The 12,931-nt window shown below is 41.9% G+C and overlaps 1 protein-coding gene across 1 annotated transcript in view; it reads right to left on the bottom strand.

The window, feature by feature from the left end:
- The window catches only part of PAPPA2 (pappalysin 2), a 302,050-nt gene that overhangs the window by 78,001 nt on the left and 211,118 nt on the right, over positions 1-12,931 (bottom strand). The window contains exons 15-17 of the mRNA XM_024232330.2: positions 6,996-7,167; positions 3,044-3,221; positions 1,648-1,861 (exon numbers count right to left, since the gene is read on the bottom strand). Of these exons, the coding sequence (XP_024088098.2) occupies positions 1,648-1,861; positions 3,044-3,221; positions 6,996-7,167 (564 nt within the window). The remainder of the gene's footprint in view (positions 1-1,647; positions 1,862-3,043; positions 3,222-6,995; positions 7,168-12,931) is intronic.

The following is a 12,931-nucleotide window of genomic DNA, read 5'->3' on the forward strand; positions in this document are numbered from 1 at the left end:
GGGTAATTGTAGTAACATTTTCACTTGAAGATTACCTGGGCACTCACTGCCTATCAATGCGTGCCTATGCAAATTGCCTCTAGATGCTATGAAAATCACATGCAAATGTGCTCTTGGTTATCAAAAACTGTTTACTACACCTGCTAGAGCCCACTGAACCAGGGAGTGTTGCCTCCTATGAATTTTTCATCAGTATTGTTTATGTTCTAATCAGCCTGGCCCTTCCCTCTGGTGGAAAGGGCAGGGTATGGGCTTGGTCTTCCCCTCCCACATATGAGCCTGGGCCTTTTCTAGAGTGGAAGGCCCTGGGAGAGGCCATTGCTCTAATGGCCAAATGTTAACATGGTTGAGAGATCAACTACAGAAAGGGTAAATGTGAGTCGGATAGTTTCCTGATTTTTTTTTCTGTCCCTTTAGACCATCCTAGCTTACAAGCAAAGGTTGTATGCCTTGGAACTACTGGTAATACCATGGCTAGGATTTTGTTAGTTCAAAAACAAAATCTTAGAAGAATACATATCAACAGGCTTTGAACTAAGTGCTAGGTAAGAAACAGATTTGGTTTTCTCCTGTAGCTACATAATTTATGGTAGAGAAAGAATAGTTACTATTTCCTAAATGCAAGGAGTTTCTTTTCCTGAAAGCTTTTTGTTCACTCAGAAAGTTTCTTTTCCTGAAAGCTTTTTGTTCACTCGGAAAAAGTTTCTTTTTCTGAAACCATTTGTTGAGTAATTGGCGCAAGCCAGGCACTGGACTGGATATTGAGTTAACCTTGAGTTGGATATTGAGTTGAAGGTTGAATTATCCTTCAACTCAACACAGATGCAAGCATTATTCTAAACTTAAAAGGATAAGAAGGAGACCTAGAAGGAAGGAAGGAGACCAAGACCCAAAGAGTTAAGTAACTTGCCTGAGGTTACTCAGCTGATAAAGGGGAGATGAGGATTTGAACCCCAAGATGACTCTCTTGGAAGCCTTTCCTCTTAAATTACATTACAAAGCTTTTGTTCTTTCGGATCCCCCACGACATTGGAAGAAAAGTGTTTCTCGCCATGGGTCTAGGAGTGCACACACGTAAAATTCAGGAAGGAGAAAGGAGAAAGATATAATAACAATATTAATAGCCAAAATGAGTTGAGTTTTATATTTTTAAAATTAATTTACTGAATTTTATGTTTTATTCATATAATTCATTTAGTTCCTACATCAGCCCTAACTGGTGGATATTTTTTATCATCATCCCCTTTTTACAGAAAGAAAATTGAAGCAGAGAAAGGAACCTTCCCAATATCCACAGCTCATAAGTGTCTGCACTGGGGACCAGGCCAGGCCTGCAATTGTAAACTGGACTGACGAGTATATGCCGGCACAGAGTTGGATTCAGGTGACACATATAACACCTGGGAGGCTGCTAACTCTTACTTTCAAGGAAAGCGATCGTTAGGGCAGAAGTTATTTTAAAAAGTACCCAAGTGAGACTGTGGGATCTTCTATGGGAGAGAATACATTTACAGAAAGCACAGCAGGTTGCCTGTCTGTCATGACTGGAGAATATAGCCCTGCAGGTAAAGAGAGATTATACAGAAAAACAAACATAACAAGCAGCGAGGTAGGTAGAACTCCAAAGACCAGGAACATTGAACTTACTTCCTGACTTTACCCTCTGCACTTTCTGCCACATAGTACCCTGGTTTGCATTCATATTTGCAGATGGTGCCCACGTCATGGTTGTCCTGGAGGCAGTGAGGCAGGAGCAAGTTGGCATTCAGAATAACAGGGGGAGCATCACACTCCAACTTGCAGTAGACTTCAGGGAGAGACCAGAGACCATCTTCAAGACATGTCAGCCATGGGCTCAGTCCTGACTCCAGGAAAGAGAAGCACAAGATGCTCAGAATAGAAAGCCCAGAAAGATAATCATAGCAGATGAAATAAAAACTTCTCAACTTACTGGTGTCTTTCAAAAGTCACATTATTCTTTCTTGAGTAGCATCTCAAAAATCCCACGTCAAATGTTTGTCCTACATCTTTTCACTTACAGAGCATCCAGTGTGATGCTCTTACATAAAACAGAGGTCAGATAAATCTTTCTTGACCCAAATGAAAGGAGGGCTACCAACTAAATCATTACTTCTTTTCCTACCTACAAATAATAAAAATATAGCAGTGACGTTATCATGGAAAGCATTAAAATAATAATAGATGACACTTTTATAGTGCTTATTATATGGCAGGCACTGTTCTAAGCGTTTTACATGTATTAACTTGTGTAAACTTCAAACCTCAAACAACCCTATGAAATAGATCCTATTATTATCTCCTATTATGCAGATGAGGAAACTGGGGATCGGTAACTTGCCCGAACTAGTAAGGGGCAGAATCAGGGTTTGAACAGAGGCAGTTTGGATGCAGAGTTCTGTATTTAAACACTACACCATATGCCTTAGTATAATTCATGGTTTCTCCAAATGCAATCCATGGACTACTCACCATAACATCATTATCTCACCCCAGACTCACTAAGCAAGAATCTCTTGGAGAAAGGTTCAGGAATCTGCAATTATAGCAAGCCTCCTGAGTCATTGTTAGGCACACCAAAGTCTGAGAAGCCATCAGCTAGAGCAGGCTCCACTCCATCTTCATCTCTAACCAGCACTAAAGCCAGGGACAAATTCACACATTACTCAAAGGATGGTTGTAAATATTAAATTTTAAAATGTGCACAATAAAGTGTATCTTGATTATGAATGTTATCAGGACAACCATTCTAGTAGGCTTGCCTCTGGGGTACACACCATCAAATAAAAATAGAGGAAAGTCTAAGATTCCTTCATTCATTAGAACCTGAGCCAGTGCATCCTTTCAAGTAGTTGGGGACAAAGAGTGGTGTTGCCGTTTGGGACTTTTCTGGAGTTATCAGAAGATGGTGACACAGTGGAGCAAATGGGAAAGGTGTTGGGGTAACGAAAAGAGTCCCAAACTACCCTCAAGAGCGAGGGATGGAAGAGAACTTGCATACAGTTCTTGGTTGACCAGACAATACCTTGCAGCTTGGCTGGTGGGACACAAGAGATTGAGCAGCGTTTCAGAAAGTTGGTTCCCTCTGAGCAGGAGAAGTTTGCATAGTTCACCAAAGATGGGTCGGGAACACCGCAGTCCACGGGAAGGCAGCTCACATTCTGGTCCCAGTGCCCAGAAGAACATGTGAGCAGAATTTCCTTCTAGAAACAGAGAAATTGCTTCTGTCAAAGTCACATTAAAAGGCTTATCAGAATAGTTTCCAGGCTTTAGAAGAGTCTTGGTGATTATCTGTCTAAACATTTAAAACAGGACAAATTATTTTGCCTTTCTCCCTCTTCAGGCCTCATTGTTTTAATATACATTCTTATAACACTCAGTATGATGCTGATAAAAGAAGCCTGCTAGTGTCAGAGAATCATGACATGGCAAGACTCCTCCAGGCCAGCTCTGTTGTCTGCTTTCCAGTTGCTCCTCCAGACCTGTTCTCTACCCTTCTCCACTCTGCTCTGGGCCAGGGAAACTGACTCCAGTGGGTTTCATGCCTCTGACTTGTACTTGCATTCAGATCCAGGACACAGTGTCAGGAGCCTGGAGAGGGAGAGAAGAGGGAGGCCAGGGTGCTGATTCTCCCTACTCTGTCCCAAGGGTCGCTGCAGATTGGCTGCATCTTCTGGAAACCTGCTCTACACAGTTTCTGCTCCTTCTTCCTGTGATTCTGCACTCCTAAGGTAAACCTTTCAGGCCTAGGGGTGATGACTGAGCCCCTTCACCTGGGATACTGCACCATCTCCTTGTGATTTTCCTATATCCTGCCTGCACATTTATGAGTGGTCTCTTGATTAAATTCTCTCAAATTGCCCACTTTTGAGTATGTCATCTGTCCTGCTGGCACTCTCATTAATAAGCCAACTGATAATACTACTGAAAATAATTACCTCCACTGAGAGTGGTGTTGAGAGTTAACGCATACAAGGCATCTTCCAAACCTTGTGGTTAAATGTGAGCGATTCTAGCCATTTCCTAGGGCCTGTCATTTCAGTAGGGCAGCCCTAGAGCACACTGCTACTAATTCAATGAAGAGATATTTATCGAGCACCTAAAAGGGCCAGGTCCTGTCCTAAACAAAATATCCTCCAGGAACTAAAAATCGACCAGGCAAGCAAATCACATGTTGAAACAACAGTTCAAAAACATGTGAAGGAGGAAGAATAGAAAGGAGAAAAGGAGGGAGGAAGGCAGAAAAGAAAGTAAAGAAGGAAATGTTAGAGCTACATTTTTGTTTGCTATATCCTATCCCCTTCTGTAATGGTTGGAAAGAATGCCATATAAAGACTGCAAACCATAAAACAGAAGTAGAAGACCGGGATCAAGAAGAAAGAAAACACAAATATGCAACAATGAAGCCATATTGTATAATGCATGCTCCTGTGTGATGGTACAACGGGAGCTGGAGGAGGAACTGCCATCCTCGGCCAGGGAGGAGAGCGTGTAGGAGAAGTTCCACAGAATAGGTAATACAGGATTGGCCTTTGAAAAATGATCAGGACTTCCCAGCAATACAGGGGGAGGTGGGAGAAGAAGGTGTCTAGGGTGGGGGGAATGTAACAAGCCAAGGCCTGGAGACCTAGAAGCTTACGGCTTGTTTGAAAAACATGCAGCCAACATTCTAGCTACTGGATTATCAAAGGTCAAAGATAGAAAGGGGAGTTTCTATGGCTGAGCCAGCCATCCTTCCAGGAAATCACAGTGACACCAAAGCCACAGGTAAAATGACTGCTGAAGGCACCTGTCACCCCTGACACCAACTCCTGGCTAGCTGCTCCTTCCTGCTTCCCAGTGTTTCTCCGTTGCTTGCCAGAAGGACCCAATTCAAAGCCAGACACATTTTTCTGTTTAGTTTCGGTTCTTGTGTCAACAAAAAGCAAATATCCCCACTGTCTTGTGATCACGACCAGGGATTCTATAATTTTCTTCATGGGGCCAGCCTGAGGTGACAGCATGTTTGGTCAGCTGGAGAGCGCTGTTGCTGACTGTGCCATGTGGTTGGCAAAGGGTGAGCTCCCACCCTTCTCCCAGCCCAGATGATGCCCCTCACATGCTTAACACAGCCTGCAAGTCTGGCTCTAACTACAATGAGCCACTATCACTTAAAGAATGCCTCTCAAGACCGGGGGCAGTGGCTCACACCTGTAATCCCAGCACTTTGGGAGGGCAAGGCGGGCAGATCATGAGGTCAGCAGACAGAGACCATTCTGGCTAACATGGTGAAACTCTGTCTCTACTAAAAATACAAAAACTAGCTGGGCATGGTGACATGCACCTGTAGTCCCAGCTACTCAGGAGGCTGAGGCAGGAGAATCGCTTGAACCCGGGAGGTGGAGGTTGGGAGGTTGCAGTGAGCTGAGATCGTGCCACTGCACTCCAGCCTGGGCGACAGAGTGAGACTCCATCTCAAAAAAAAAGAATGCCTCTCAAAACCTGTATCTATTACCTGGTGCTTCTCCTGTCTCTGTTAGGTACTGTCCATTTTGTTTTGAATTTGCTTCTAATTTTAATGCATTACACATGTTGTCTTTTCTTCTCTCCCCTGCTTCACCTATTGCATGAGTGGATTCAGTCCCTGCATTTTTTTCCATTCTTTTTATTTCTTTTCTGGAGTGGACATTCCTTTGCCTGAGTTGAGATGGGTAAAGAACAGGTAATAAGGGCTCTGCCTTCCTGACTAAAGCTTCACAGACCAAGAAGTTGGTGCCTCAAGGTATATTAAAGCTGTTTTTCTCTAGGCAGAACCTAAGCTAGCTGAAGCCAAAGTGTATAACTTTAAATCCTGACATCTCTAAGCAAGTGAAATTCTCCCACAGGTTCCCAACCTGTTAAGCAATCAACTGGCACAAAATAAAACAAAAATCAACTCTCGTAAATCACTGATGTTTAGCTAACAGTTGTATGTCCACTCTTTCCTTATGAGACCACATCTTTCTGTTTTTTTCCTCGAGCACCATCATCTCTTCCCTGGTGCATCCTTTTTCTATCTTATAATATGGTCATGTTTTCTAATGGCTGATTTTATGTTTAAAATTTCTCTGTAGAGAATTGAAGTATCTCTAAAGGAAAGATGGAAAACAGAATTCTTAGTTGAGAATACATGATCATGCTCATAATACTGACAACTTAACAAGTAGCGTGTTATGTACCTATCATTTTGCTAAAAGCATTTAAATTATTTCTCGTAATAACTCAATTAGATAAGTACTCTGTTCTAATCATTTTAAAAATGTGAAAACAAACTTAAAGAGATTAATTTCTTTTGCTTATTTTTTAATCCAAAGTTACACATCTTATATACAGTGGAGCCAAAATTTAATTCCGATCTGTCTCCTGAGTCATCCTGTTAATCTACATATTCTACTACCTCCAAACCATCTTGAAATTCTGAAAATGGTGCTGTAGAAATTTGAAATGGAGCTTGTAGAAATTTGGAAAATTTGGTCAGAGTTAGAATCATGACAGAATCTCTGCCTCAGTAACAGCTTTAATGCTTCTGGGGAGAAAATCGGGTTCTATTTCTTCAGTCTTTTTGTTGGAGGGTTGTTGTGGGGTGGACATTGTGAACCACAGACATGCTGATTACAACCAGTCTTTCCTGAAAATTATAGACAAGTCTGAACTTTGGCATTCTCATCTTAAAGGCAAAAGGAGGGAAAATAATTTCTGACAGAAAGACAAACAAGGGAGAAGAATAGAATAAGCATTCCCATTTACTGCCCACCAACCCACTTAATCAGCACTGTACATGCTTTTATATACCTTGCATTTCTATTAAGCCATCCTTCTCTCTGCTTGTTAGAGAACCCATGTTTTCCTTTCAAATGGCTTAAAAACATCTGCTCTTTCCCTGTGGAGCCAGAGAGAAGAGTGTGAATACCTCCCCTTCCCAGGAACTTGGTCCTGGTGATCATGATCTTTCAACTCACCTGCATGGGCCTGATGTACTGCCCACTGCTGGCCTGTAGGGCAAATCCCCTTTGACAAGTGATAGCACACTTCATGAGACCTGGGCCTATAGAGGTACAGTTCACCACATCAGCGTGATCAAGCAGCAATGACGGACAGCTGTCCTGCTTCCCACAGGGCCGATGGATACAGCTGGGATAAGAGAAATAGAAGCATCTTAGGACTGGTTGAGAACCAATAAGGAGCAGCAATGACTTTGCAGCTCCATCTGGGAGGGCTCCTAAACCAGAGAGAACAATTTTCTCCAAAACTGATATTTAACTCATCACCTTTTTTCTCTACTACTCAACACTACACAGCATAATAGACATAAATACTAACAGCTAACAAGTAACAGTTAGCTGACTTTCTATGGCTCTTTCTTCCAGGAGGATCAAATGGTGATGAAATGAGGTGGAGAACAGATTCCGAGAGTTCTGCACGGCTCAGAAATGAATAGATCATGGGATGACACTCAAAATATTTAACAACCAGTACTGTTGAGTCCCAAGCAATTAGAACAAATCCAGGACAAAGCTCAGGATTGAATCCTGGAGGCCCCTAGTTATGTCAGGCATGAATCTTTCAAATGTTTGATCACAAGGTGACACAGAAGGCCATGTCTGAAGGGCCTAGGTTTCTGAGATGACAGAAAGGCAACACCAATTAATCGATTGGTATGGAAATATTTTCACAACTGCTAAAGCCATAGCAGTACATACCACTGAATATTAGCACAGACTGAGCAGAAATTGAACCGATTACTGGAAGAGGAAACTCACACATCTTGAATCCACGTCCCATGCCTAACTTATGCTAGATGCTTCCACAGACATCCTCTCAGCAGAGAACTGCTGCTTGGATTGCCAGGGCCAATCTAGACTCAGCCTGGATCATAACAGCAGCAAGAATACACTGGAGCAGGCCGGGTGTGGTGGCCCGTAATCCCAGCACTTTGGGAGGCCAAGGCGGGCATATCACGAGGTCAGGAGATCGAGACTGTCCTGGCTAACACGGTGAAACCCCATCCCATCTCTACTAAAAATACAAAAAATTAGCCGGGCATGGTTGCAGGCGCCTGTAGTCCCAGCTACTCAGGAGGCTGAGGCAGGAGAATGGCGTGAACCCGGGAGGCGGAGCTTGCAGTGAGCTGAGATCGCGCCACTGCACTCCAGCCTGAGCAACAGAGCGAGACTCCATCTCAAAAAAAAAAAAAAAAAAAAAAAAAAAAGAATACACTGGAGCAAAATGAGTGTCACCCTCTTGCCATGGCAGAACCATAGAGGTTAATAATTAGGGCATTAGCCTCAGGCTCTCTGGAATTGAATCCTGGACCCATCATTTATCACCTGTGAGATTTGGATTGAGTTATTCATTCCCAAGTGTTTCAGCTCCTTCCCCTATAAGATGGGGATAATTACGGCAACCTCACAGAGTTGTTATTCCTCTACTGCGTGAAGCACTGCAAAAGCCCTCAGTGGTCTGTTTGCTGTTAGTCACTTCACTTTTTTGTTCTCCCATTTCCGTACCTTTGCTCAATTTGTTGAGATTTCTAAAAGGCCTTCTGCTATGGTTTGGATATGGTTTGTCCCCAAAAAACTCATGTTGAAATTTGATTCCCAATGTGGCCGTATTGGTAGGTGGGGCCTAGTGGAAGGTGTTTGGGTCATGAGGGTGGATCCCTCATGAATGGCTTAGTGCTGTTCTTGTGGTAGTGACTGAATTAGTTCTCACTGGAATAGGTTAGTTCCCATGAGAGTGGATTGTTATAAAGTCAGGGTGCCTCTCAAGTTTTGCACCTTTGCATGTGTTTGCTTCTGCCATGTATGACACAGCAAGAAAGCCGAGCATATGCCAGCGTCATGCTTCTTGCACTTCCCAGACTATAGAACCATGAGCTAAGTGAATCTCTTTTCTTTATAAATCACCCAGTATCAGGCATTCGGTTATAGCAACACAAATTGAGCTAAGACACTCTCCTTCTCAAAGAAGTCCCTTCAGATGCCTTCTTCCTTTGAACTTCCCAGTGAAATTTAAAAAATAACTCCCTGCTAGAATTTCTTTTGCTTTATCTTCTGTTATAGTTATGTATGCATTTTCTCATTCTTTAATCAGTGAATTAACTTATCTATCCTTTTATTCACAAGGTAATTAGTATCTGAGTGTCTCTTAAATGCTCAATGTTCCAACTAGATTATGGACATTTTGAAGAGGAAAACTGACTCTTACCCACTTTATATTCAACATATGACTTGCTGTAGTTGACACAATAAAAATTTGCTGAATTGAGATTGTTCATGTTATAGACAGCAAAGTCAGTCCATAGCTATCAAAGTGAGAAATTTATTAAATTTTATAATGACAAATGGGGATTTGAAATATGAAAATATCATTAAACACTGATTCAACCATCTTGCTCCACTCATTCATTAATAAGCATTTACTGAGCACTTACTGTTGGGAAGGCCTCGATCTGAGTACCAGTGGTATAAGAACCATGCTCTTAGGGAATACATAGTCTAGCATGGAAGACTAGCAAGATATTTTCTTGCTCTTGATGTTGTTGCCCTTGGTGCTAATTATTAGCCCAAAGATATGACTACTATGAATCTTGTCATCAGTAGTGTGCTCTGTTTGTCTCTGAATTGTGTTAGTGGTCAACTACTTTATCAAAGATCTGGGCAACAATATAAGAAAGTAGAAAATAAATATCATTGAATATGCACATACTACCTTGAAATAATTGAGACTTGACTTAAAAAGCACTAGCCCCAAAAGGGTGAATTCAAACTAAATATGCCAAAGCTGCTGACCCTGCTCTTATGCCCTTGGGATTTAAATCATATGTCAGTAATACTCTCATTTCTTTTATCTATGTTTATTACGTATAAGTTGGAAGAATTGGAGGTGATTGGTGTGAAGAAAATGTTTTCACAAGGTTAAGCCCTGGTTATTTCCTGCGATGATGAAGTATCCTTATGAGACCTGATGAAGGAAGAAATACATAAGGTGGGGGTTGTTAATGAGTCAGCATGAATTCCCCAAATTCAATGCTGATATTCAATGTAGGAAATAAATTTTTGTCTCCAAATATGTATTTAAACTATCTGATAAGGAAGCTAAAATCTGACCATCCTTTATGAAATGTGATCAAGATGCTTCATTAGTGATTCTAAAGAACTCCTAGTTCTCTAGATGCCACATGCCATGGATGTCCCAAACATAATCTCTTCTTCAGCATGCTAAACAGGAAGTACTGGGAAACAGAGAGTCATTAATACTCTGGTCCACATCAGTTTATTGGAAAGAAGTTAGGGTGAAAAGAGCAAGTGCTGTTTTTGAGTGACTTCGTCCAATTAATCCAAGCCATCATTGAGGACAAATACATGTTGAGACAAGACACAAAACAAATGCTCTGAACGAGCCTCCCTCCATCAGAATGGGAGCTACTATTGTTATGACTGCCAGTGTGAGAAGTCCGTCCAGCAGGAGAAGCAAGGTAGGAAGAACGAGACAGGGGAGAATATGAGAGGGAAAAGTGGCATGAAATAAGACCAACACGAAAAAAAAAAAAGGACCAAACCCAGATCTGTTTATGAAGTGAGAAATGGTTTTAGGGCAGCTGCTGCAAATTCTTTCACTAGCTTATATTTCCATTTGCTTCCTTTTTAAGGAATTTGTTTTATGAGGACAGAGTTTGTCAGGTCGTTAGCTTCTGATGGCATCTGGTACCAATTGTAGACTTCTCTCCCTTGCACCCCAACCCCAAAACCCCTTTTGTGTTTCTCTTCCACTACAAACACTGCTTCTCTGAGTTAGGTTGTTGTGTTCTCCATTATCCCACTCTCTGGTACATTCTTCTTTCTACCTAATACTACATAAGTAGTAAAAGTAATTCATCTTAAAACTTCTCAAAAGCTTTCTTCTTATGATCTTTGGACAAACCTTACTGAAAGTGGCAGAAGTGAAGCCTTACAATGCCCCAGAGAAGTGGGAAGTTAGGTATTTATCTTGGTTTGACATACAAGAAAACTAAAGCTGTTTGGAGACTGGCTGGAGGCCACACAGCGAGTCAGAGGAAAATCCTCAGGCTGGATCTCAAAGCCCTCACTCTCAGGGCCAGCCTAGACCACCGGGCCATCTCCCACGGGATGAGGTTGCTTTCCTGTTGCTTTCTTCCCAATTCAGGAGCTAGCAGCAGAGGCCAGAGTGAGCCAAGGAGCTCCTCAGCAGGGTAGGCAAGGGAAAAACATAGCATATCTAATAGTCCAATAGTTTTGAGCAGTTCTCTTTTAAATAACAGTAAATCAAAGTGATGATATTTGTCCAGCTGCCGCTGTCTGCATGATGCCCTGCCCAGTGTGCATCCTCTTTTGGCAATACCCTCTCTCTTTCCATCTATATTTCCAGCTCTTTCCCCACCCCATTACAACGTGTTCTCAGGTAAGAATATGATGTACCCTGTCAGATGTGATTCGCAGTATTCGCATTTTAACAAGAGTCAGTGTTTTAAGCCAAAGGATTGAGTTTTTCACAAGGGAGGTTTAAGTCAGTAGGTCCTTAGAAATCGCACTATGTAGATGGCCACCTACACATAACCCTAGCTTTGCTCTTTGTCTCTCCACTCTGATAAGCCTCTACTTTCTTTCTGCTGATCTTCACTTCCAATGCCATTGTGTTACAAGGTTTTAAAACATGCCTTTGGCCAGGCGCGGTGGCTCATACCTGTAATACCAGCACTTTGGGAGGCCAAGGCGGACAGATCACGAGGTCAGGAGATCAACATCATCCTGGCTAACACGGTGAAACCCCATCTCTACTAAAAATACAAAAAATTAGCTAGGCATGGTGGTAGGCGCCTGTAGTCCCAGCTACCCGGGAGGCTGAGGCAGGAGAATGGCATGAACCCGGGAGGCAGAGCTTGCAGTGAGCCGAGATTGCGCCACTGCACTCCAGCCTGGGTGACAGAGCAAGACTCTGTCTCAAAAACAAACAAACAAAAAAAACAAAAACAAAAAACCATGCTTTTGATTGAGGAATTTTTGTTCAAAATGTATGTTAATCCTTGGCTATTGTCCTCTTGTACAGAACCTGCCTGTGGGCACCCGGGCACAATCCTGGCAATGCCCTGCAATAATGATGTGCGTTTTTCCCTTGTTGGTTGTGTATGTGAATGATAACTGTACTTGGGAAGCCCCTGTTGGCATAATCCCTTAAGAGTGGCCCTCTTATTCCATAAGGCAGGCTTTGCCATAGCTGTGCATTAGACTCACTTAGGAAGCTTTTGAAAAATATATACTCCTGCTTTATCCCCTGAAAATTTTGATTCCATAGGCCTGCAGTGGGATTCCAGCATTTGATGTTTATAAGTTTCAAAGTGTTGATACTCACTAGGAGTAAAGCTCCACCCCATAAAGATCTAGATATATGTAACCTGAAAGATATGCCAATAAATTCTATAGGCCAAGACTGACTCCGGAAGGAGACATTGGCCCCACTGCTTCATCATTATGTTTTACTATATTAAACTCAAATTATCACAAAGAAGCCACAAGGTAGTTCAAAAGCATAAAACATATCCCCTTTTCTGAAGAAACTTTGAATACAGCTGAAGAGAAAAAAACAATTAAATCACGTGTTACTGATTATAAATTCACGGCTGTTTCTGAAAAAGTTTTATTATTGAATTTGATTTGACTTTAACTAAAATAGAATTTGGAAAGGCAAGAGATGTCCTGGAAAGTTTTCTTCAATTCTTTACAGACAGAACAAAGGAAAAATAGAATTCTCAAAACATGGATAAAAACACCATTTCCCCTATCACTGTGAACTGAAAAAAATTCAGTGTGTGCAGATCTCTTAAACTCTGACTAACAACTTTAGATAATTCTATACTGAAAGGTGTCAACCTTTATAT

Source organism: Pongo abelii, chromosome 1, assembly GCF_028885655.2.
Source record: "Pongo abelii isolate AG06213 chromosome 1, NHGRI_mPonAbe1-v2.0_pri, whole genome shotgun sequence".
Lineage (NCBI taxonomy): Eukaryota > Metazoa > Chordata > Mammalia > Primates > Hominidae > Pongo > Pongo abelii.